Genomic DNA, 25,636 nt, shown 5'->3' with positions numbered 1-25,636 from the left:
CTTTTATGTGATCAGTGTTATTCATTTCGCACTCAACACTCTGTGACAGGGGCTGAAGGAGGCAAGAGATCCTGCCACTCCAGCAGGTATCACAGTTCTCCCCACTTTCATCAACAGCGTCAAACAATAACACCCAGGAGGGGAGGCCGGCGCCGCGGTGAACTCCCTACGTCGAGTCGGCCACTCTCGCGTCTCGATGGCGCTGCTTGTCTTGTCTTGTGGAGGACAATATTTCAGTAGGATCTCTTTCCTAAGACAGGACAGGTCTATTTTAATCCTATTATTGGCTAACGAATGACTTACATTTACTGTAAATTGCCCTTTGAGCTGCAATCACAGATGAAAAGCGACCCGGCCACCTCACCTCACCTCACGTGCGCCGAGGCCAGACCAGACAGGATGGGGAACGGACCTTTTCTGAAGAGGCTAACAGGCGACAGGGTCAGTGGTCAAGATACAGCATCACGTTGGCTTTGTTTGTGATCTGACTGACGGTGTGAACGGCAATCCGCGGACGAAGGAAGGCTTGGCAGATTTAGAAATGCTCTCCCGGGCCGTCGAGAGACATGGAAAGTCAAAACCACATGTAACAGTCAGCTTTCAACCACAGTGAGTGAAACAGCCAGGACTCTTCCATATCCTTTGAGTTTTCCATATTTTTGGAGCTGCAACAACCTGCCCCCCCACCCCCGAGTGGCAACACCGCGGCACTGCCACACAAAGAGCACACGCAGAGTACACCAAAAACAGTTTAATGAGCAAATCAGACTGTAGACACTTAAAAAAAGAATCTGAGAAATAAATCAAAGGTAGAATCCCAAAGGAACAAAAACAAAAAGTTACAGTAACAAAGAATCATGAGCAAGAATCGATCTGCTTTCAGATGCAAAGTTTTAATAGTAATTATAATAATCATAGTAACTGCCACAAGAACAGGAATATTATAGACTATTATACCAAGTGTAAAAAAAAAAAAAAAAAAAGAGCCCCCTCTCCTCTCATCATCCCGCTCTCCTCCTCTCTCACCAGTGTGTGTGTGTGGACCTATACATTACCTGCATCAGTCAGTATACAGGGTGTCGGTGTGTCCAGGCTGACTGTGTAGTCAGTGTACAGTGTGTATAGTGTCCAGTGCGCATAAGTGAGGACAGTCTGACAGGACCGTGTGCATCTGCCTCTCACACACACACTGACACACAAGTTCATTTCAGTCTAAATTTAATGCCAATACAAAACAAAATAACTAAATCGCACTAGCCTACAACCCCTCCCCCCACTCTCATCTATCTAACAGTTGTATTTTTTTTTTTTTACAAAATGACAGAATGATAAACAAATGGAAAGAGGGAGCAGATTGTGTAAAATCAAACAAAAGAAAGGGAGGAGAGGAGACTGAGGAGTGAGCATCCCCCTCTCTCATTCTGAGAATTAAGTGAAAAGGGATGGGGGGGGGGCTGTGGTCCTTTAATATACAGTTTAAAAAAGGGACATAGAGAGAGAGAAGGATTTAAAACTGGGAAGACGGAACGACAGGAGGACAGACACTCGGGCTGAAGTTTCCCCGAGAGAGAGAGAGTTTTATACTTGAAAAACTAAGTGAAGGAGAGGGAAAAACAGTGAAGCTCAAAATTTACTTTCAGAGAGAACTCTGTGCACTGCTATTCAACACAGAGAGAGATGGAGGGATGACAAACAGTCCACTCCTTTTCACTCTTTAGAGGAGAGAGCAGAGAAAAGGGGGGTTCATAGAAAAATACCAAAATAATACTAATTTATTCACCATCCCTTTAACAGAAGAGAGGGAAGGGGGGCACAAAATAAAGGAAGGAAGGAGAGAGGGGAGATGCACTCTCCTATAACGGGGAGAAGAAAAGCAAGATTCCCATTTCCAATTGGGTTTCGATTCACTTTATTGGATGTGTTCGAGCGCCAGGCTTCGCACCGGGAGCCGATCAGCCCACAGAGCACAACAACAGACAACGCAGAGTAAACTGAAAAAGTCAGATAAGGAAAAAAACAAAAAAAAACAAAAAAAAAAAAACACCCTCTCCCCCACCTCCCCTCCTCTCCTCTCCTCTCCTCTCTTCTCCTCCCCTCCCCTCCCCTCCCCTCCCCTCCCCCGACACCCAGTTCAGGACGAGAGGCAGCCCACCACACACAAGAGTGACGCAGAGAGACCTGGGGTGGAACTGGTCACGGGCCGGACTGAGTTTAAAACGAGACGTGGGAAACACAGAGGGGAGGGAGGGAGCGAGGGATAGAAGAGTGACTATATATGCATTGTTAATGAATCAATCCATTCGTTAAAACATTACAGGCCTGTCGCCAATCTGCCAGATACCATCTCTGTCCCTAAAGTAGTATTGGCAGTAAAAGACCTCTCTCCTTTCATCCCCCTCTTATCTGGTAGCTCGGTCTCTCTTAACGGTACCAATCCCCCCCCCCCACCACCCAACAGAAATCTCTGAAGGTTGATGTGTTCCTCTTTCCCTCCCTGGCTCCACTCCTCCTATCCCCCTCTCCCTACCCTGCCCTGTCCTGTCCCATCCCCCTCCCTCCCTCCCTCCCTCCTCTACCAAAAGTCCCTGCGGTGGTAGGCGTCAGGGTCGCAGTATTTGGTGACAACGACACGGTTGGCGAACTTGCGGCCGGTCAGACCCTGCATGGCCTTCTGACAGTCAAACACGGACACGAACTCCACAAAGATCTGAGAGAGAGAGAGAGAGAGAGAGAGAGAGAGAGAGAGTTAGCAGACTGACTGGACACTACAGCACATTAACACTGACTGACTGGACACTACAGCACATTAACACTGACCTTCCCAGTGCCGGGCACCTCCAGGCCGTCCACAGGCCGGGGGATCTCGATGCTCTTGACCTGGCCGTACTTGCTGCACTCGTCACGCACGTCCTCCACGATCTCCTCGTACTCGTCATCGTCCAGCAGCTCCTCAGGCGCCACCATGTTCATGAGGCACAGCACCTCCGTGGGCAGCCCGCCCATCTGCACCACCGAGCCACTCACCAGGCCTGGCACCTGCAGCGTCACTGGCGTCTGGTTTATACTGGTCTGAGAGGGGCAGACGGGGGGGTGATACTGGTCATTATGATTTTCTACTGTCTGGGCTAGAGAGAACAGTTGCCACTAATACCTTTAATAAAGCAAACTTTGCATTTATAATGATAAGTAACTAACTGACATCATAATATATACTAATACTCACCAGGATAGCAACTGTGTACCTACCTACCACGAAGGGTTAATAACAGCAATAAGAGTCGCACTATCCACACCCCTCGAGTAACACCCCTGACAGACCATCGCATCATTCACACCCCTCGAGTAACGCCCCCGACAGTCACACTAGAACACTATGGCTGCAGTAACATCAGCCCTAGAGACTCAATGGTAATCACTCACACCTGGCTCTCTAGACCCATACAGCAGTGGTAAACCTATAGTAACCGTGCAATAGCAGGATAGTAGGAATGCGTCTACGCTGGCTCTGCAGTCCCACTCACAGATTTGACGGTGTAGTAGCAGTGCAGTGGTTACTCACCAGAGTGGCGTTCTTGGCACCCACGCTGGCCCGCTGCACCAGAAGCTTCTTGTCACCGAGCTGCATCCCGTTCAGCCCGGCAATCGCCTGCGACAAAGAGCAGTGCGCCTTGGAGAGGTTAGTACAGTGCGCCCTCTGCACAGCACTGACACAGACACGCAGGCATGGGGAGACACTGACAGAGAAGCGCAACTGGGGGACGCACACAAGGGGACAGCCACGGCAGGAGACAGTTACCTGGTCACTGACATTGACGTCCACATACTCGCAGAAGGCGTAGCCCTTGGACAGGCCGGTGGCGCTATCCTTCACCAAGTTAAAGGCCTTCAGAGGACCAAATGAAGTCAGGAGCTCCTTCACCTGAGAGAGAGAGAGAGTGTGTTAACACAGCACATTAACACTGACTGACTGACTGGACACTACAGCACATTAACACTGACTGACTGACTGGACACTACAGTACATTAACACTGACCGACTGACTGGACACTACAGCACATTAACACTGACTGACTGACTGGACACTACAGTACATTAGGCCGCTGGATACCTGGTCATCGTTGAGGTAATTGGGCAGACCTCCGATGAAGAGCTTGTGGGCAGAGTCTGGGACCACGGTGGAGACCACACCTACAGAGATGGAGGGGAGAGAAGGAGTGGTCAGATTTGACTGATCGAGTATCTCGGAGACTCACATTTAGACAAACAGACATACAGAGAGTGAGAGTGAGAGAGAAAGAGAGGCTCACAGACCAACACTAAGAGAGAGTGCGACCGAGGGACGAACAGAGACAGAGGGACAAATGGGAGAGAGATACAGCCACGCTGACCGGGAACATAGGCGCTGGGGTTCTCGCTCAGGCCAGGTAGAGAGAGACAGGGACAGAGGGAGAGAGACAGGGACAGAAACAGGGACAGACCGGGCACGTAGACGCTGGGGTTCTCGCTCATGCCAGGCAGGGGCTGGTAGTCATGTGGCCGGCGGATCTTCAGGCTCTGGCCCTGGAAAATGATCCCATCAAATGCCATGGCCTGCGTGGTCTCATCCACCGAGCGGAACTGAGGGAGGAGAGAGAGGGAGAAGAGAGTGAGCTCTGCGTCCTCGACACGCCGCGCACTGCAACACTTCCTGTCTGAACACATAAAGGCTGAAGTCTGCGCATGTTTACTGCGCTGGGCCTGAGTGGTCAGTGGCAACACCGAGAGCACAGTCAGGACAGCACAGCGTCTTTCAACTGAACTGACTGCCTGGACAGGACAGAAGACAGACAGAGCTGCTCAGCAGGTCAGTCACCTCCAGGAAGGCGAAGTTCTTGTCCTGGTTGATCTGCACGGCCAGCACTGGGTTCCCAGGGGCCTGAGTCAGCCCCCCCAGGCGCATCTGAGCGTTGAAGAAATCCATCATCGCCTCCTAGAGAGAGAGAGAGACAAGTCTGGTGTGTGTCGTTCCCAGCGCCCTGGTCCTAAGCTCTGGGCCCGTCTGTCAGTGCTCGGCCAACACCGATGTCATTAGTCATGCCAATAAAGCTTGTCTTTCATTGAACTGAATCAAATTAATTTAATTGAGAGAGAGGGGGGGAGGGAGAGAGAGATGGAGGGAGGAAGAGAGTGAAAATTAACCACAGTCTATAACATACTTGTAATATAATGACTATCAGTCAGTGTTAATGTGCTGTAGTGTCCAGTCAGTCAGTCAGTGTTAATGTGCTGTAGTGTCCAGTCAGTCAGTGTTAATGTGCTGTAGTGTCCAGTCAGTCAGTGTTAATGTGCTGCAGTGTCCAGTCAGTCAGTGTTAATGTGCTGCAGTGTCCAGTCAGTCGGTGTTAATGTGCTGCAGTGTCCAGTCAGTCGGTGTTAATGTGCTGCAGTGTCCAGTCAGTCAGTCAGTACCTCTGTGATGCCAAAGGGGATGTTGCCCACATACAGTCTCCTGGCCTGTCTGGTCATCTGGCTGCCCACCACGGGGACGGGCGTAGGAGTGACAGCCAGACCGTCCGGCGTCATTGTGGGGAGGAGTGCAGTGGCCGGAATCTGACCGGCCGCTGAGAAAGAGAGGGAGAGTTAGTATTCAGACAGAGAGAGACTGAAAGAGAAAGACACTCTGTTGGACGCTAGAGGGAAGGAGAGGGGGGAATTACCCTGCATTGCCTTGTACTGCATGGGGGTGATGTGCTCGAACCCGGGCGGAGGGACATCCCAGTACTTCCTGACCTTCTTCTTCTTCTCACGGTGAGGCGAGCGACTGGAGGGAGAGGGGAGGAGGAGAGACGGGGTTCAGGCCAGGTGTGTGCTGGGTAATGTGTCCACAGTGCATCTCTACCAGTGTGATGCAGTCTAGTGCCGTCCAGCCTGATATTGTCCAGTGTAGTGCAGGACAGGCCAGTCTAATACAGTGCATAAGTCCAGTCCAGAACAGTAGTCCACTACAGTGCAGTCCAATATAGTCCAGTTCAGCTCAGTTTAGTCAGATACAGTCCAGCTTATCACACTGCAATACAGTTCAGACAAACACTCAACTACAATACAGTCCAGCTTCTCTTCAACCACATGCTGTGCTGTGCAGGTGTGCCATAGTGCTGTGCTGTAATGCTGTAATGCTGTAGTGTGCTGTGCGGGTGTGCTGTGGTATGCGGGTGTGCTATGTGGGTGTGCTGTGCGGGTGTGCTGTGCTATGTGGGTGTGCTGTGCTATGCTGTATTGTACGGGTGTGCTGCTGTGCAGAATTACCTCACTGCACTGTCTTGGGGTGGGTTAGGGATTTGAGCGCTGAAATGAAACAAAAGTTAAACAGGATCTGATATCTGATAACCTCTTCGTCACATCATCATCATCAATATTATTGCTGTTTATTGGTTTATTGATCCTTGTCCTCGAGGCGGCATCTCCCTCTCTCTCCTCTGTGAGTGTCTGCTATTGCAGGGGTTCCCAACCCTGGTCCTGGGGACCCCCCACGCTGCTGTTTTTTGTTCCAGCCGAGCTCTTCATTACTTAACTGAACTCTAAATATACCTAATAATTTCCTAAATCAGAGCCTTGTATTTATTTTAAACTTTAGGGGTTTAAGTATATAATAAGTTCTTTATAGAATTAAAGAACCCACTCTTATTACATAATTCAATAAGTCAAATCTAACCAGATAGTTACTTCAATTACGGTTCAATTAAGTAACAGAGCTCGGTTGGAATAAGAACTACCAGGGCAGGGGATCCCCAGGACCGGGGATGAGAAAACCTCTGTGCTATAGCACAGTATGGACTTTACTGCCCACCTCCCCCCACCCGCAAAAAAATAAACAATAATAAAGATAATAATGGTCACATTCTGTATCTCTGGAACATTTCAGGAAAAACATTAATAAAAACAGAATTTTGCAATAAATCAGTCACTTTGAAGATTAAAAAGCAATTCATGAAATGCACTCCTGAGCGGAGGGGGGGTTCCAGTGCTGGGAGTGCATGTGCACGCACTGACCGCCGAGGCCGCTGCAGAGAGCGGGGCTACGAGACGGGCGGGCATGTGCTGGGGCTAACAGGGCTGGGCGGGGGGGCCTGAGATGGCCTGACCGTGTGTCAGCAGCCCCCCAGCACAGGCAAAGCCCCCACCGCCGCCCCTCTGGACAGTCGATCACTCTCCTATGTTTTCCAAGCAGCTGTGGAAACTGAGAAGCGATGAATAAGGTCTCAACTCATCTCTCGCTCCCAGTGTATTAAGAGCCCCTACAGCCGGGCAACTGTCCCCCTCTGCCCCTGAGACACCAGGTGGACACCCGTGAGTGAGTGAGAGCCGGAGGCATGCAGAGTCCAGTCTGCCCGGGCCACGGCAGTCCAGTACTGTGCAGCCCGGGCCACGGCAGTCCAGTACTGTGCAGCCCTGTCCAACTCTCTCTTCAACCACAACCCAGAGGTGTGTTGTGCTGTGTGGTGTGTTGTGCGGGTGTGCTGCTGTGCAGAATTACCTCACTGCACTGTCTTGGGGTGGGTTAGCATTTTGAGCGCTGAAATGAAACGAAAGTTAAACAGGATGTGATGTCAGAGGAACTGGTCATCTTATTGCTACTGTGGCTCTGGCTGAGCGTCCTGGGTCTGGAGGCCACAGGCCCTCAGCTTTGTGCTGCTGCTCTGAACCCACTCGTCTTCAGTATAAATGAATAAGTGTGCGTCTGTGCGTTGTACTGTGTTGTTACACTACTATACCATATTGTTCTGTGTTGTGTTATACGGTCCTGTAGTATATTGTACGGTGTTGTGTTGGGTTATACAGCACTGTAGTGTGTTATACTGTGCAGTATTATATTGTAGTGTGTCGTTATATTGCTCTGTAGTGTTAGTGTTATATTGAACTGTAGTGTTATATTGTGTACTGTATGGTGTAACAGTGTTATACCGCACTGTAGTGTTATATTATACTGTACTGAATTAAACTGTACCCTAGTGTTACACTGTGCTGTAGTGTTATATTGAACTGTATTATATTGTACAGTGTTATTGTACTGTAGTGTGTTATACTGCACTGTATATACAATTCATTTCTAAGCAGGATTACTGACAGTTTACACACAGAGCAGTTTAAAGCATTACAAAAGTGCAGCAATACAATCAATACAAAATACAATATACAGTGTGGTGTTATAATGCAGTGTACAGTGTTACATTGGTTTATACAGTTTTATTCTACTGTGTTATATTGTGATAGTTTTACTTTATTGTGTTGTACTGTGATGTACGGTTGTTCTGTCCTGTGTTGTACTGTGATGTACGGTGTTGTACTGTCCTGTGTTGTGTTATACTGTGATGTACTGTCCTGTGTTGTGTTATACTGTGATGTACGGTCCTGTGTTGTGTTATACTGTGATGTACGGTCCTGTGTTGTGTTATACTGTGATGTACGGTCCTGTGTTGTACTGTGATGTACGGTGTTGTTCTGTCCTGTTGTGTTATACTGTGATGTACTGTCCTGTGTTATACTGTGTAGTACGGTGTTGTACTATCCTGTGTTGTACTGTCCTGTATTGTGTTATACTGTGATGTACTGTCCTGTGTTGTGTTATACCGTGATGTACTGTCCTGTGTTGTACGGTGTTGTACTGTCCTGTGTTGTACTGTGTTGTACAGTGTTGTACTGTCCTGTGTTGTACTGTGTTGTACGATGTTGTACTATCCTGTGTTGTACTGTGATGTATGGTGTTGTACTGTCCTGTTGTGTTATACTGTGATGTACTGTCCTGTGTTATACTGTGTAGTACGGTGTTGTACTATCCTGTGTTGTACTGTGATGTATGGTGTTGTACTGTCCTGTATTGTGTTATACTGTGATGTACTGTCCTGTGTTGTGTTATACTGTGATGTACTGTCCTGTGTTGTACTGTGATGTACGGTGTTGTACTGTCCTGTGTTGTACGGTGTTGTACTGTCCTGTGTTGTACGGTGTTGTACTGTCCTGTGTTGTACGGTGTTGTACTGTCCTGTGTTGTACGGTGTTGTACTGTCCTGTGTTGTACGGTGTTGTACTGTCCTGTGTTGTACGGTGTTGTACGGTGTTGTACTGTCCTGTGTTGTACAGTGTTGTTCTGTCCTGTGTTGTACTGTGATGTACTATCCTGTGTTGTACTGTGTTGTACAGTGTTGTACTGTGATGTACAAAGTTGTACGGTGTTGTACTGTCCTGTGTTGTACGGTGTTGTACTGTCCTGTGTTGTACGGTGTTGTACTGTCCTGTGTTGTACTGTGTAGTACGGTGTTGTACTATCCTGTGTTGTTCTGTCCTGTATTGTGTTATACTGTGATGTACTGTCCTGTGTTGTGTTATACCGTGATGTACTGTCCTGTGTTGTACTGTGATGTACGGTGTTGTACTGTCCTGTGTTGTACTGTGTTGTACAGTGTTGTACTATCCTGTGTTGTACTGTGATGTATGGTGTTGTACTGTCCTGTTGTGTTATACTGTGATGTACTGTCCTGTGTTATACTGTGTAGTACGGTGTTGTACTATCCTGTGTTGTACTGTGATGTATGGTGTTGTACTGTCCTGTATTGTGTTATACTGTGATGTACTGTCCTGTGTTGTGTTATACTGTGATGTACTGTCCTGTGTTGTACTGTGATGTACGGTGTTGTACTGTCCTGTGTTGTACGGTGTTGTACTGTCCTGTGTTGTACGGTGTTGTACTGTCCTGTGTTGTACTGTGATGTACGGTGTTGTACTGTCCTGTGTTGTACAGTGTTGTTCTGTCCTGTGTTGTACTGTGATGTACTATCCTGTGTTATACTGTGTTGTACAGTGTTGTACTGTGATGTACAAAGTTGTACGGTGTTGTACTGTCCTGTGTTGTACGGTGTTGTACTGTCCTGTGTTGTACGGTGTAGTACGGTGTTGTACTGTCCTGTGTTGTACTGTGATGTACGGTGTTGTACTGTCCTGTGTTGTACTGTGTTGTACAGTGTTGTTCTGTCCTGTGTTGTACAGTGTTGTACAGTGTTGTACAGTGTTGTACAGTGTTGTACAGTGTTGTACAGTGTTGTACAGTGTTGTTCTGTCCTGTATTGTACTGTCCTGTGTTGTACTGTCCTGTGTTGTACTGTCCTGTGTTGTACTGTCCTGTGTTGTACTGTCCTGTGTTGTACAGTGTTGTACGCTGTTGTTCTGTCCTGTTGTGTTATACTGTGTTGTACAGTGTTGTTCTGTCCTGTGTTGTACTGTGATGTACGGTGTTGTACTGTCCTGTGTTGTGTTATACTGTGTTGTACAGTGATGTACAAAGTTGTACAGTGATGTACTGTCCTGTGTTGTACTGTGATGTACAGTGTTGTTCTGTCCTGTGTTGTACTGTGTTGTACAGTGTTGTACTGTGTTGTACAGTGTTGTACTGTGTTGTACAGTCCTGTGTTGTGTTGTACTGTCCTGTGTTGTACTGTGATGTACAAAGTTGTACAATGTTGTACTGTCCTGTGTTGTACTGTGATGTACAATGTTGTTCTGTCCTGTTATATTGTGTTGTACAGTGTTGTACTGTGTTGTACTGTGATGTACAGTGTTGTGTTGTACTGTGTTGTACTGTGATGTACAGTGTTGTACTGTCCTGTGATGTACAGTGTTGTTCTGTCCTGTATTGTGTTATACTGTGATGTACTGTCCTGTGTTGTGTTATACTGTGATGTACTGTCCTGTGTTGTGTTATACTGTGATGTACTGTCCTGTGTTGTGTTATACTGTGATGTACTGTCCTGTGTTGTACTGTGATGTACGGTGTTGTTCTGTCCTGTTGTGTTATACTGTGATGTACTGTCCTGTGTTATACTGTGTAGTACGGTGTTGTACTATCCTGTGTTGTACTGTGATGTATGGTGTTGTACTGTGCTGTATTGTGTTATACTGTGATGTACTGTCCTGTGTTATACTGTGTAGTACGGTGTTGTACTATCCTGTGTTGTACTGTGATGTATGGTGTTGTACTGTCCTGTATTGTGTTATACTGTGATGTACTGTCCTGTGTTGTGTTATACTGTGATGTACTGTCCTGTGTTGTACTGTGATGTACGGTGTTGTACTGTCCTGTGTTGTACGGTGTTGTACTGTCCTGTGTTGTACGGTGTTGTACTGTCCTGTGTTGTACGGTGTAGTACGGTGTTGTACTGTCCTGTGTTGTACTGTGATGTACGGTGTTGTACTGTCCTGTGTTGTACTGTGTTGTACAGTGTTGTTCTGTCCTGTATTGTACTGTCCTGTGTTGTACTGTCCTGTGTTGTACTGTCCTGTGTTGTACTGTCCTGTGTTGTACAGTGTTGTACGCTGTTGTTCTGTCCTGTTGTGTTATACTGTGTTGTACAGTGTTGTTCTGTCCTGTGTTGTACTGTGATGTACGGTGTTGTACTGTCCTGTGTTGTGTTATACTGTGTTGTACAGTGATGTACAAAGTTGTACAGTGATGTACTGTCCTGTGTTGTACTGTGATGTACAGTGTTGTTCTGTCCTGTGTTATATTGTGTTGTACAGTGTTGTACTGTGTTGTACAGTCCTGTGTTGTGTTGTACTGTGATGCAGTGTTGTACTATCCTGTGTTGTACTGTGATGTACAAAGTTGTACAATGTTGTACTGTCCTGTGTTGTACTGTGATGTACAATGTTGTTCTGTCCTGTTATATTGTGTTGTACAGTGTTGTACTGTGTTGTACTGTGATGTACAGTGTTGTGTTGTACTGTGTTGTACTGTGATGTACAGTGTTGTACTGTCCTGTGATGTACAGTGTTGTTCTGTCCTGTATTGTGTTATACTGTGATGTACTGTCCTGTGTTGTGTTATACTGTGATGTACTGTCCTGTGTTGTGTTATACTGTGATGTACTGTCCTGTGTTGTACTGTGATGTACGGTGTTGTTCTGTCCTGTTGTGTTATACTGTGATGTACTGTCCTGTGTTATACTGTGTAGTACGGTGTTGTACTATCCTGTGTTGTACTGTGATGTATGGTGTTGTACTGTGCTGTATTGTGTTATACTGTGATGTACTGTCCTGTGTTGTGTTGTACTGTGATGTACGGTGTTGTTCTGTCCTGTGTTGTACGGTGTTGTTCTGTCCTGTGTTGTACGGTGTTGTTCTGTCCTGTGTTGTACGGTGTTGTACTGTCCTGTGTTATACTGTGATGTACGGTGTTGTTCTGTCCTGTGTTGTACAGTGTTGTACTGTCCTGTGTTGTACGGTGTTGTACTGTCCTGTGTTGTACGGTGTTGTACTGTCCTGTGTTGTACTGTCCTGTGTTGTACGGTGTTGTACGGTGTTGTACTGTCCTGTGTTATACTGTGATGTACGGTGTTGTACTGTCCTGTGTTGTACAGTGTTGTTCTGTCCTGTGTTGTACTGTGTAGTACGGTGTTGTACTGTCCTGTGTTGTACTGTGATGTACAGTGTTGTACTGTCCTGTGTTGTACTGTGTTGTACAGTGTTGTACTGTCCTGTGTTGTACTGTGTTGTACAGTGTTGTACTGTCCTCTGTTGTACTGTGATGTACAAAGTTGTACAGAGTTGTACTGTCCTGTGTTGTACAGTGTTGTACGCTGTTGTGTTATACTGTGTTGTACAGTGTTGTTCTGTCCTGTGTTGTACTGTGTTGTACTGTGATGTACGGTGTTGTACTGTCCTGTGTTGTGTTATACTGTGTTGTACAGTGATGTACAAAGTTGTACAGTGATGTACTGTACTGTGTTGTACGGTGTTGTACTGTCCTGTGTTGTGTTATACTGTGTTGTACAGTGATGTACAAAGTTGTACAGTGTTGTTCTGTCCTGTGTTATATTGTGTTGTACAGTGTTGTACTGTGTTGTACAGTCCTGTGTTGTGTTGTACTGTGATGCACAGTGTTGTACTGTCCTGTGTTGTACTGTGATGTACAGAGTTGTACAATGTTGTACTGTCCTGTGTTGTAATGTGATGTACAATGTTGTTCTGTCCTGTTATATTGTGTTGTACAGTGTTGTACAGTCCTGTATTGTACTGTGATGCACAGTGTTGTACTGTCCTGTGTTGTACTGTGATGTACAATGTTGTTCTGTCCTGTTATATTGTGTTGTACAGTGTTGTACTGTGTTGTACTGTGATGTACAGTGTTGTGATGTACAGTGTTGTACTGTCCTGTGATGTACAGTGTTGTTCTGTCCTGTCCTGTGTTATACTGTGATGTACTGTCCTGTGTTATACTGTGTAGTACGGTGTTGTACTATCCTGTGTTGTACTGTGATGTACGGTGTTGTTCTGTCCTGTGTTGTACAGTGTTGTACTGTCCTGTGTTGTACGGTGTTGTACTGTCCTGTGTTGTACGGTGTTGTACTGTCCTGTGTTGTACGGTGTTGTACTGTCCTGTGTTATACTGTGATGTACGGTGTTGTTCTGTCCTGTGTTGTACTGTCCTGTGTTGTACAGTGATGTACAAAGTTGTACAGTGATGTACTGTCCTGTGTTGTACTGTGATGTACAGTGTTGTTCTGTCCTGTGTTATATTGTGTTGTACAGTGTTGTACTGTGTTGTACTGTCCTGTGTTGTACTGTGATGTACAAAGTTGTACAATGTTGTACTGTGATGTACAATGTTGTTCTGTCCTGTTATATTGTGTTGTACAGTGTTGTACTGTGATGTACAGTGTTGTACTGTGTTGTACAGTCCTGTATTGTACTGTGATGCACAGTGTTGTACTGTCCTGTGTTGTACTGTGATGTACAATGTTGTTCTGTCCTGTTATATTGTGTTGTACAGTGTTGTACTGTGATGTACAGTGTTGTGATGTACAGTGTTGTACTGTCCTGTGATGTACAGTGTTGTTCTGTCCTGTGTTGTGTTATACTGTGATGTACTGTCCTGTGTTCTATTGTACGGTGTTATACTGTGATGTACGGTGTTGTACTGTCCTGTCCTGTGTTGTACTGTGATGCACAGTGTTGTTCTGTCCTGTGTTGTACTGTGATTTACAGTGTTGTTCTGTCCTGTGTTATATTGTACGGTGTTGTACTGTCCTGTGTTGTACTGTGATGTACGGTGTTGTACTGTCCTGTGTTGTACAGTGTTGTTCTGTCCTGTGTTATACTGTCCTGTGATGTACGGTGTTGTACTGTCCTGCGTTGTACTGTGATGTACACTGTTGTACTGTGATGTACGGTTGTTCTGTCCTGTGTTGTACTGTGATGTACGCTTTTGTTCTGTCCTGTTATACTGTGATGTACTGTCCTGTGTTGTATTGTACGGTGTTGTACTGTGATGTACGCTGTTGTTCTGTCCTGTGTTGTACTGTGATGTACAGTGTTGTACTGTCCTGTGTTATATTGTACGGTGTTGTACTGTGATGTACGGTGTTGTACTGTGATGTACGGTGTTGTACTGTGATGTACGGTGTTGTACTGTCCTGCGATGTACTGTGATGTACGCTTTTGTTCTGTCCTGTTATACTGTGATGTATTGTCCCGTGTTGTGTTATACAGTGCTGTATGGTGTTGTTCTGTCCTGTGTTGCGTTGTATTATACTGTGCTACTGTTGTGCAGTGTTGTGCTGCTCTGTAACCTCGCTGCACGTTGTTACACGGCTGTCGGGGGCGCAGCCTTCCACAGCACTGGTTGTCGTGGGTTACCTGCGGCGGGGACGGCGGTCCTTGGAGTCGCTACGGCGATCGCGGCTCCTCCTCTCCCGGCTCCGCCTCTTCCTCTCTCGACTGCGACTGCGAGAGGGCGAGCGGCGCCGGTGTCTGTTCTCCTTGTCACGCTCTGAGAAGGAGAGAGAGAGGGAGCAGGGGGCAGAGAGGAGCATGACCGACTGGACACTACAGTCAAATAACACCGACTGACAAACACACAACAGAGACATACACACACACTCATACAGACACATTCAACACTCCATCGCTGGAATGTAATGACTATTTTATGGTAACAGCTCTCCTCCCGACAGAAACAAGGAGAGCCCATGTGCATACAGGTGAAGGATTGTGTGTAAAACCAGGCAGACTGAGCGCTGTGGGAGGAACTCACCCCCCATCACCCCGCGGCCTGCGAGCTAGACAAGCCTGCCAGGGCTCCGATGCCCACAGAGACTGGAGAGAGAGAGAGAGCAACAACAGGCCGACCATATCGACCAATTCAGAATGATGGCTTGAGCTCAACCCGGCCCACAGCCAAGAGGACAGAGACTGGGGCAAGTGGTCCGGGGTGGCAGCATGGGGGGTGCCCTCAACTGCAGCTTTCTCTCCCTCCCTCTCTCATCTAGTCAGAGGATGGCCCAGTCAGATGTGCAGAGTGAGGCATTATTATAACAATTAAAATGGAAGTCACCCTGGGAGGAGCTGCCCATGGCCCCCGGTGGAGAGCACGGTGCCCAAATCTCTGGGGGCTGAGGACAGGGTACCTGTGCTCCCTCAGCAGAGGGACAAAGCACAGCGTCTTAACAGACAAAGAAAGTATGTTTGATGACACAGGCAGGAAGTGTACTAGGGGACAAAAATACATCTTAGGGGCCAAACTAAATTGTCTTGAAGGACAAAATGTGTCTTAGGAGACAATAAAACGTGGGTTGGGGACAAAGATGCATCTTAGCAGAAAGACAAAAAGTGTCACGGGGACGTAAGTGTTTTATAATGAAGTAAATGAGTATCATGGCATTTGCAATACAGGCATCCCTATTGACGAAATAAGAGCCCATCTGGGACACCCATGCCTTCATGAAAACAGTCCGCACAATGCCTGTAGCACAGCCGGCCTCTCGGCTCGCTCTTCCCCTGAGCAGCACAGCGGCCCGGCGTGGGGCTGCGTGTTAACGCCAGACACGGCGACCTGTGCGTCAATACACAGCTGCCGCGGGCCAGAGATACAGTGTAGTAAACAAAGAGCAGTGTGAGAGAGAGAGAGAGAGAGAGAGAGAGAGATGTCTACACGCCGGGCTCTTGGTCCCGTCACGCTTAGTGTAATACCCCGCTGATTTGTGGCTTTGTCGCTCATGGCGCTGATCCGGAGCCGAGGCTCTGTGCGGGACGCGCTCCGCACACTGCGGCCTACTCGTAGCGCCGCGAAGCACCGACCACACGCACCCCAAACCAGCCGCCCCCACGCACCCCACCGCCGCCTGCCCCCCCACGACACGGCGCCGCTACCCCTCCCGATCAGCTCACACACCGATCAATCGACCAATAATCAAACACTTTCACATCGGCCCGAGAGGAAACTCGCCCAGCTGTCCCAGAGACACAACGGTTCAACACGACCGCACCGCCGGCCCACACACGGCCACCGCCGGCCGCCGCGCCGGAGCCGGGTTGAGTGCAGCCGCGCTGCCCGGACGGCACTTCCATACATTGACTGCAGCGCGGAGAGGCGCTCCGCGACACACACCGACACACAGCCGCGTTTTGCGCACAAAGCCCGCCGCGCAGCCGGGCCTCCCCTCGCAAATCCGGCCCCCGCGCCTCTTAGGGACGTGCGGCGTCGGCCCCGCGGCCCGGGCGCTCGGATGGCCGGCGCTTTACCTTGTTTATTCTCGCTCAGCTGCCGCTCGAATTCGTCAAAGTCCGACATCTTGGAGGCGACGGGGAGACACAGGAACTGGCTATGAGTGCGGCTGCGCGGCGCGGGAGCGTGCGTGCGGGGGCGCGCCCGGGCGATCAGTGCGCGTGCGCGTCTCCAGTCTGGGCCGGGCTGTCCCACTGATTCTGCACATGCGGGCTCGCTGTTATAGAAAACAGGGGTGTTGTGGATGCATACAGGGTTGTGCTTATTTCAGCTGTGCTGTCTCTCTCTCTCTCTCTTCCAAACGGCGCACACATGAGTGTATTTGTGCACCCCAACACACACTACCCCCCCGGGGACTGGAGGGGTGTACCGGGTCTCCGGGGGTCTCTGTCTGGCTGTAGGGGAGCGCTGGAGGGTAAAGGCAGGAGGGAACAGAAACACTACACACATGAGATCTGGACACCGGAAGCCCGTCGCTTGTGTCCCCAAACCCGTGTGCGCCTGCGCGAGTGAGCTGTTCGCTGCTTCCGGACACCTGAACAAACACTGACCGCTCCTTCCGCCCCTCCGCGCCCCGCACACGCACACTAACAGCGCCGCCATGCGGGGCACGGACAGAGATCGTACTGCATTACATAAACTCTACTGGATATATCAGTGTTACTGTACTGTAGTGTCCAGTCAGTCAGTCAGTGTTAATGTACTGTAGTGTCCAGTCAGTCAGTCAGTGTTAATGTGCTGTAGTGTCCAGTCAGTCAGTCAGTGTTAATGTGCTGTAGTGTCCAGGCAGTCAGTCAGTGTTAATGTGCTGTAGTGTCCAGTCAGTCAGTCAGTGTTAATGTACTGTAGTGTCCAGGCAGTCAGTCAGTGTTAATGTGCTGTAGTGTCCAGTCAGTCAGTCAGTGTTACTGTACTGTAGTGTCCAGTCAGTCAGTCAGTGTTAATGTGCTGTAGTGTCCAGTCAGTCAGTCAGTGTTAATGTGCTGTAGTGTCCAGTCAGTCAGTGTTAATGTGCTGTAGTGTCCAGTCAGTCAGTCAGTGTTAATGTGCTGTAGTGTCCAGTCAGTCAGTCAGTGTTAATGTGCTGTAGTGTCCAGTCAGTCAGTGTTAATGTGCTGTAGTGTCCAGTCAGTCAGTCAGTGTTAATGTGCTGTAGTGTCCAGTCAGTCAGTCAGTGTTAATGTGCTGTAGTGTCCAGTCAGTCAGTCAGTGTTAATGTGCTGTAGTGTCCATTCAGTGTTACTGTGCTGTAGTAGGAAATCAGACAATCAGGGAGATCACAACTTTAACAAATGAAATCTTTATTCTCAGCACACAGACTGTACTCCACAGTCTACTTCATCATCAATATACAGATTGCAGGGTTTAAAAGCACAAGTGGAGCTCCTAATGCCAGAGAGGAGGGAGGGGGAGATAGAGAGAGACCAAAGGGAATATTGGTGTAGGGAGGAAGGAGCAGAAGGGGTTGAAGAAAGAGGGATGGGAGAGAATTACTGAAAACTATTGTGAATGTATTACTATTGATAACGCTATTACAAAAATAATGACACGTGACACTGTCCTGTAGTGTATCCGTGTCCTGCAGTGCAGCGCACTGTAGTGTAGAACAGTGTAGTGTAGTATAGTGTACTGTAGTACAGTACAGTATACTAGTGTGGGATGTTTAAAGTCATACAGTAGTTTATCAAGCACTGTACGGTAGAATAATGCTTTTGAAATAGGGGGCTGTAGTAACAGTAGGGTACAATAGTGCCGTTACAATAGGGGGCTGTAGTAACAGTCGAGTACACCAGAATAGTACTACACTATTGTACCGTACTATAAATTCTATACCACACTATGCTGTATTGCACTATACTAGGCAATACTGTATTAAACTGACTGACTGGACACTCTGTAGCAGAACTCGTTTCCCCCCTTCTCTCTCTAGTGTTGAAAACTGTGCAATGAGACCCCCACTGGATTCCCTCTCTCCCCCGTCCCTCTGCGTCCTACCGCATCTCAAATGCTCTGCACAACCTGTCTGTTGGCCGTAGGCCCATGAGCCGACCCTCTCCCAGTCTCTCTTCTGCCCCTTTCACCCGCTACTGCCTCGACAAAGTCTCCGTTGATCGCTCCGTCTCTCATCCCTCCATCCCATCTCTCTTGACCCTTCCAAACTTAAACCCGTCCATCAACCGTTCCTCCACCTCTCCCTCACTCTTCCACGGTCTCTCTCGACCTTCAGGACTCCATTTCTCTCCACCTAAGTGCTCAGACCTTCACCCCCCCCTCCTCCTCTCCCTCTCTCGGAGACGAGCACCAGCAGGCTGGTCTTGAGCGTCTGCACCGTGTTGAGCGTACCCTCGTCCAGCGCCGCACCCCCACCCTCCCTCCATTCCTGCCACCCGCCACCCTCCTCAAAGCCCTTGCCCCCCGCTCCACCTCCCTTCCTCAGTGTTTGAAGCGGTAGGAGATGGGCAGCAGCAGGTTGTTCTTCTTCAGCGCCTGCACCTTGCTGAGCGTGCCCTCGTCCAGCGCCGTGTAGCAGCGCCGCGCGTAGTCCAGCAGCTTCTCCTTGGCCGGGTCAAACTCGCCCACCTCGGCCACCTTCTCAGGCGCCACCAGCAGCAGCTCCGCGATGGGCGTGGTGGAGGCCACGGTGTTGCGGTCCACCCCGTGCAGCTGGAAGGCCTTGGTCATGTTCTTGAGCCGCTGGTAGGTCACCAGGATCTTCTTGTAGCGGAACAGCACCCCCGCGGCGTCTTTCACTGTGGGGGGACAGCGGGACGCGTTACAATCAAGTTGGGGCACAAATCCGGTGGTGCACTGACTGACCAACCGACTAAGGGAGTCTCAATTCACTCTGTGTTTTTGGCCCAACAAATACATCCCAGCATTGCACAGTACCATGGAACACTATCAGTTCTAAACACAAGCGACGAATGGGCCAACGTTCATTTTGTTTAATCACTTCTAAGGGCTCTCCCCCTCCCTCACCTCTCTGTCGCTCGCTCTCCCCCCCTCCCTCACTTCTGTCATTCTGCCTCCCCCGTCGCTCGCTCGTTCGCTCCCTCCCTCCCCCGTCGCTCCCTCCCTCCCCCGTCGCTCGCTCGTTCGCTCCCTCCCTCCCCCGTCGCTCCCTCCCTCCCCCGTCGCTCGCTCGTTCGCTCCCTCCCTCTCCCCCTCCCTCCCTTCTGTCGCTCCCTCCCTCCCTCCCCCGTCGCTCCCTCCCTCCCCCGTCGCTCGCTCGTTCGCTCCCTCCCTCCCCCGTCGCTCCCTCCCTCCCCCGTCGCTCGCTCGTTCGCTCCCTCCCTCCCCCGTCGCTCCCTCGTTCGCTCCCTCCCTCCCTCCCCCCCCGTCGCTCATTCGCTCATTCGCTCGTTCGCTCCCTCCCTCCCTCCCCCCCCGTCACTCGTTCGCTCCCTCCCTCCCTCCCCCCCCGTCGCTCGCTCCCTCCCTCCCCCCCGTCGCTCGCTCGCTCCCCCCCCCCCCCCCCGTCGCTCGCTCGTTCGTTCGCTCCCTCCCTCCCCCGTCGCTCGCTCCCTCCCCCGTCGCTCGCTCGCTCCCTCCCCCCCGTCGCTCGCTCGCTCCCTCCCCCCCGTCGCTCGCTCATTCGCTCGCTCGCTCCCTCCCCCCCTCCCCCGGTCGTTCGCTCCCTCCCCCCCGTCGCTCGCTCGCTCCCTCCCCCCGTCGCTCGCTCGTTCGCTCGCTCCCTCCCTCCCTCCCTCCCCCCCCGTCGCTCGTTCGCTCCCTCCCTCCCTCCCCCCCGTCGCTCGTTCGCTCCCTCGCTCCCTCCCCCCCCCCGTCGCTCGTTCGCTCCCTCCCTCCCCCCCGTTGCTCGTTCGCTCCCTCGCTCCCTCCCCCCCCCCGTCGCTCGTTCGCTCCCTCCCTCCCCCCCGTTGCTCGTTCGCTCCCTCCCTCACTCCCTCCCTCCCCCCCCCCCCGTCGCTCGTTCACTCCCCCCCTCCCCCCCGTTGCTCGTTCGCTCCCTCCCTCACTCCCTCCCTCCCCCCCGTCGCTCGTTCACTCCCCCCCCCATCGCTCACTCCCTCGTTCGCTCCCTCCTCCCCCGTCGCTCCCTCGTTCGCTCACTCCCTCCCCCCGTCGCTCCCTCCCTCTCCCCCCTCACTCCCTTCTGTCGCTCGTTCGCTCTCCCCCCTCACTCCCTTCTGTCGCTCCCTCCCTCCCTCACTCCCTTCTGTCGCTCCCTCCCCCCCCCCCCGTCGCTCCCTCGATTGCTCCCCCCGGTCGCTCGCTCGCTCCCTCGATTGCTCCCCCCCGGTCGCTCGCTCGCTCCCTCCCCCCCTCCTCCACCCCGTCGCTCGCTCGCTCCCTCCCCCCCTCCTCCACCCCGTCGCTCGCTCGCTCCCTCGATTGCTCCCTCCCCCCCTCCTCCACCCCGTCGCTCGCTCGCTCCCTCGATTGCTCCCTCCCCCCCTCCTCCACCCCGTCGCTCGCTCGCTCCCTCGATTGCTCCCTCCCCCCCTCCTCCACCCCGTCGCTCGCTCGCTCCCTCGATTGCTCCCTCCACCCCGTCGCTCGCTCGCTCACTCACTCTCGCCTTCACTCCCTTCTGTCGCTTTCTCCCCCCCCCCCTCACCTCTCTGTCGCTCTCTCCCTCTGGAGATTCTGATGACTCTCCTCCGATTGACCCCCAGGTGACCACGGGAGACTCCGCCCCCACGGGTGCCCCGGCGCTGGGGGCCGCTCTGTGACATCTCCTCCCCTGACATCACTTCCTCCTCCTCCAGAAACCCTTCCTCCTCCAGCAGGTCGTCGTCCTCCTCCTCTCCCAGCATCGACAGGGAGAGAGACTCTGAAAGGGAGAGAGGGAGTGTAAGATTGCTCTTCAATACTCCACATTCAGATTCTCTCTATCTGACCCCTGCTTCCTCCCTCCCCCTCCTCCTCCTCTCTCACCTGGTATGTCTGGCAGGTGGGCGTGGCTGTTGCTGTGCGCCTGCTGTGATTGGCTGTAGTTGCGGGTCATGTGATTACCCGAGGGCTGGTTGCAGCTGTTACTGGGCGATGGTGCCTTGGCTGCGCCCTGCAGGCCGGAAGAGGAGGAGGAGCAGCGGCGCGAGAACGACTGCCTGGAGGAGCGGCACTGCGGGACTGCGGGAGAGAGAGGGGCGAGGAGTCAGTACTGAGATCACGCACGCGCGGCCAGGCCCAGACGCGCAGACGCACGCGCAGCCAGACCCAGACGCGCAGACGCACGCGCGGCCAGACCCAGACATGGACTCACAGGTAGTTGATCCGTTGTCTCGTCTTCTCTCCCATGAAAAGGATCTGGAATCACCATCTGAGAGAGGGAGGGAGAGAGAGGACACATTATCAGGGATATTCATAGTTTAAAGGTGTGGACGTGATAGCGTGACAAGAAAACACGTTCGTCACTATCATTTGCGGTGCCGTGGCAGCACAGGAACAGTGTCTAATTGCGTGAAAGCGAGGCGCCTCGGGGGGAAGAGCGCCGCGGCTCGGGCTTTACACCTTGGTGCTCATGAAGCACTCCAGCTGTACTGCAGGGCTGTGCTGTGTACCTGTGTTCTCCTGGCTCTTGGTGCTGATGAAGCGCTCCAGCTGGCAGCGCAGGAAGTCGCGCTCCTCCTCCAGGTCCTCGATGCGTTTCTGTAGCCAGCTGTTCTTCTCCAGCGAGATCTGCAGCTGCGTCCGCAGGTTAGTGATGAGCAGGTAGGAGCTGGTAGGCGGGGCCGGTCCTGTGGGGGGGTCTGGGGAACAGGGAGGAAGAGGGGGGTGAGCATACTGACTGGACACTACAGTACATTAACACTGACTGACTGGACACTACAGTACATTAACACTGACTGACTGGACACTACAGTACATTAACACTGTCTGACTGACTGGACACTACAGCACATTAACACTGACTGACTGGACACTACAGTACATTAACACTGACTGACTGACTGGACACTACAGCACATTAACACTGACTGACTGACTGGACACTACAGCACATTAACACTGACTGACTGACTGGACACTACAGAACATTAACACTGACTGACTGACTGACTGGACACTACAGCACATTAACACTGACTGACTGACTGGACACTACAGCACATCAACACTGACTGACTGGACACTACAGCACATTAACACTGACTGACTGGACACTACAGCACATTAACACTGACTGACTGACTGGACACTACAGCACATTAACACTGACTGACTGACTGGACACTACAGCACATTAACACTGACTGACTGGACACTACAGCACATTAACACTGACTGACTGACTGGACACTACAGAACATTAACACTGACTGACTGACTGACTGGACACTACAGCACATTAACACTGACTGACTGACTGACTGGACACTACAGCACATCAACACTGACTGACTGGACACTACAGTACATTAACACTGACTGACTGACTGGACACTACAGCACATTAACACTGACTGACTGGACACTACAGTACATTAACACTGACTGACTGGACACTACAGTACATTAACACTGACTGACTGGACACTACAGCACATTAACACTGACTGACTGGACACTACAGCACATTAACACTGACTGGACACTACAGCACATTAACACTGACTGGACACTACAGCACATTAACACTGACTGACTGACTGGACACTACAGCACATTAACACTGACTGACTGGACACTACAGTACATTAACACTGACTGACTGGACACTACAGCACATTAACACTGACTGACTGGACACTACAGCACATTAACACTGTCTGACTGACTGGACACTACAGCACATTAACACTGTCTGACTGACTGGACACTACAGCACATTAACACTGACTGACTGGACACTACAGCACATTAACACTGACTGACTGACTGGACACTACAGCACATTAACACTGTCTGACTGACTGGACACTACAGCACATTAACACTGACTCTCTCCCTCTCTATGTGTAATACACACTATCACTCTCTCTCCCACCCCTTGTGTGTGTTTGTCTCTCTCACCCTCAAAGTTCTGCTCATTGCTGTTGAAGTAGACAGGCGGCTCGAAGTGATTGTCCTCGAATGGGATCGAGATCTCATACTCATCATCATCCCTCTTTACTGCAGAGAGAGAGAGAGAGGGAGGGAGGGAGAGAGTGTGTGTGTTTGTGTGTGGGGGAGGGAAGAGGGGGAGGTTACTGGTTTATTCTGGTGTATGAGAAAGATGCAAAGTGAGAGAAAGACGTGTAGTCAGCTGGTCAGGCAGTGTGGCGGTCAGTGCGGCGCTCAGCAGGTCAGTCACCTCCAGGAAGGCGAAGTTCCTGTCCTGCTTGATCTGCACGGCCAGCACTGGGTTCCCGGGGCCCTGAGTCAGCCCCTGCAGACGCATCTGTGCATTGAAGAAACCCATCATCGCCTCCCATAGAGAGAGACAGAGAGAGAGAGAATTAGCTCAACATTTCAAACTACACCGCAGAGCGAGAGACACAGAGAATACAAACAACAAACAGAACAATTACCTTTTCGTTTCTTCGACGTGTTGCCCTCATCGCTCATAGTGAACTTCGTGCGCGCTGCCCCGGATCCCTCTAATTAAACCGCTCGGCTGTAATTAATGACCGCAGACTGCGGGCGTCACTGGAGCCGCGGGGCCGGAGTGCAGACGGAGCGCCGCGGCCGACACTACATGCGTGTGCGGGCCGGCTGGTGCGGCTGGGCGTCTAAACGCGTCCCCGGCAGGCTGTCCCAACACGCGGTTACGCAGCGCCGGGTCCCGGTCGAGAAGCGACGGCTCGGTGGTGTTGCTACCGGGTCGAAAGTAAGAACATATGAACTTTACCCCAAACTCTACCTCCCACCAACTCCTACGATAATGAAGCGGGACTGGAGCTCCGCACCGAGACACTGCAGCTGAACTTCGGCGTCTCTATCCGGGTCTCTGGGAGATAAGCGCCCCGTCTCGCACACGCTCCCTCGCCTCTGCTCTTCCTCGTCCGCCTGCTGCGTCTGCGCTCCGTCCTTCTCCTTTTCTCTCCCTTTCTTTCGCGCGCTCTCGCTCCCTCCCTCCCTCCTTCTCTATCGATCAATCTGTCTGTCCTGCTTTCACTATTTCTTCCTACTTCTCTATCTATCTATCTATCTATCTATCTATCTGTCTATCTGTCTATCTTTCCGCCTTCTCTCGCTGCCCAACAATAACAATTTGGCGACGGGCTGGAGCTGTGCGTGCGCATGCGTGCTGCGTGGACTATAGCGTCGCTACGCCGCGCTCGCCACTTCCGGTGTTTGTAGAGGGTCTCGCCACTTCCGGTCACATGGCGCGGTGCGAGGGATGGGACAAGAAGTGCAGGAGAGGGACCGTCTAGAATCTACAGGACACTCTGGAAAAACGTGTAATTTCTGTCCTGCCCTGAAATTAAGGGACCATGTGCAAATAGTCAGTCAGTATTAATGCAGTGTCCAGTCAGTCAGTGTTAATGTGCTGTAGTGTCCAGTCAGTCAGTCAGTGTTAATGTGCTGTAGTGTCCAGTCAGTCAGTCAGTGTTAATGTACTGTAGTGTCCAGTCAGTGTTAATGTACTGTAGTGTCCAGTCAGTCAGTCAGTCAGTGTTAATGTGCTGTAGTGTCCATTCAGTCAGTCAGTGTTAATGTGCTGTAGTGTCCAGTCAGTCAGTGTTAATGTTCTGTAGTGTCCAGTCAGTCAGTCAGTGTTAATGTACTGTAGTGTCCAGTCAGTCAGTGTTAATGTTCTGTAGTGTCCAGTCAGTGTTAATGTACTGTAGTGTCCAGTCAGTCAGTCAGTCAGTGTTAATGTGCTGTAGTGTCCATTCAGTCAGTCAGTGTTAATGTGCTGTAGTGTCCAGTCAGTCAATCAGATTTAATGTGCTGTAGTGTCCAGTCAATCAGATTTAATGTGCTGTAGTGTCCAGTCAGTCAGTGTTAATGTACTGTAGTGTCCAGTCAGTGTTAATGTGCTGTAGTGTCCAGTCAGTCAGTGTTAATGTGCTGTAGTGTCCATTCAGTCAGTCAGTGTTAATGTGCTGTAGTGTCCAGTCAATCAGATTTAATGTGCTGTAGTGTCCAGTCAGTCAGTGTTAATGTGCTGTAGTGTCCATTCAGTCAGTCAGTGTTAATGTGCTGTAGTG

General features: G+C 50.7%; 2 protein-coding genes across 6 annotated transcripts; both read right to left on the bottom strand.

The window, feature by feature from the left end:
- Positions 1–736: 736 nt before the first annotated feature.
- Positions 737–16,711, bottom strand: u2af2a (U2 small nuclear RNA auxiliary factor 2a). 2 transcript variants are annotated; one of them, XM_066712448.1, is made up of 13 exons: positions 16,550–16,711; positions 14,666–14,798; positions 7,515–7,553; positions 6,287–6,325; positions 5,698–5,801; positions 5,450–5,601; positions 4,854–4,970; positions 4,480–4,618; positions 4,110–4,189; positions 3,797–3,919; positions 3,560–3,667; positions 2,818–3,069; positions 737–2,707 (listed from the first exon to the last, which is right to left on the bottom strand). In XM_066712448.1, the coding sequence occupies exons 1-13, from the start codon at positions 16,596–16,598 to the stop codon at positions 2,573–2,575; spliced, it is 1,470 nt and encodes a 489-aa protein (XP_066568545.1). In that variant the 5' UTR covers positions 16,599–16,711; the 3' UTR covers positions 737–2,572. The 2 variants fall into 2 exon arrangements, with proteins under 2 accessions (XP_066568545.1, XP_066568546.1); XM_066712449.1 differs by lacking the exon at positions 7,515–7,553.
- Positions 16,712–17,816: 1,105 nt separating this feature from the next.
- On the bottom strand, positions 17,817–24,808 carry ccdc106a (coiled-coil domain containing 106a). Of its 4 annotated transcripts, none has more exons than XM_066712442.1 (8): positions 24,011–24,801; positions 23,794–23,907; positions 23,514–23,612; positions 22,061–22,249; positions 21,763–21,819; positions 21,435–21,629; positions 21,115–21,330; positions 17,817–19,282 (listed from the first exon to the last, which is right to left on the bottom strand). In XM_066712442.1, the coding sequence occupies exons 1-8, from the start codon at positions 24,045–24,047 to the stop codon at positions 18,966–18,968; spliced, it is 1,224 nt and encodes a 407-aa protein (XP_066568539.1). In that variant the 5' UTR covers positions 24,048–24,801; the 3' UTR covers positions 17,817–18,965. The 4 variants fall into 4 exon arrangements, with proteins under 4 accessions (XP_066568539.1, XP_066568540.1, XP_066568541.1 ...); XM_066712443.1 differs by having other exon boundaries at positions 23,794–23,880; XM_066712444.1 differs by lacking the exon at positions 23,514–23,612 and having other exon boundaries at positions 24,011–24,808.
- Between the last annotated feature and the right edge of the window lie 828 nt (positions 24,809–25,636).

This window comes from Amia ocellicauda, chromosome 1 (assembly GCF_036373705.1).
Source record: "Amia ocellicauda isolate fAmiCal2 chromosome 1, fAmiCal2.hap1, whole genome shotgun sequence".
Classification (NCBI taxonomy): Eukaryota; Metazoa; Chordata; class Actinopteri; order Amiiformes; family Amiidae; genus Amia; species Amia ocellicauda.
This window is presented reverse-complemented; position numbering and strand designations above follow the sequence as displayed.

Coding starts and splice junctions, on each gene's coding strand:
- u2af2a (XM_066712448.1), bottom strand. CDS start 16,598: ATGTCGGACTTTGACGAATTCGAGCGGCAGCTGAGCGAGAATAAACAA. Junction 14,799..16,549: donor GCTGAGCGAGAATAAACAAG/GTAAAGCGCCGG, acceptor TCTCCTTCTCAG/AGCGTGACAAGGAGAACAGA. Junction 3,920..4,109: donor ATTACCTCAACGATGACCAG/GTATCCAGCGGC, acceptor TCTCTCTCTCAG/GTGAAGGAGCTCCTGACTTC.
- ccdc106a (XM_066712442.1), bottom strand. CDS start 24,047: ATGAGCGATGAGGGCAACACGTCGAAGAAACGAAAAG. Junction 21,820..22,060: donor CAAGAGCCAGGAGAACACAG/GTACACAGCACA, acceptor TCCCTCTCTCAG/ATGGTGATTCCAGATCCTTT. Junction 21,630..21,762: donor AGACAACGGATCAACTACCT/GTGAGTCCATGT, acceptor TCTCTCCCGCAG/TCCCGCAGTGCCGCTCCTCC.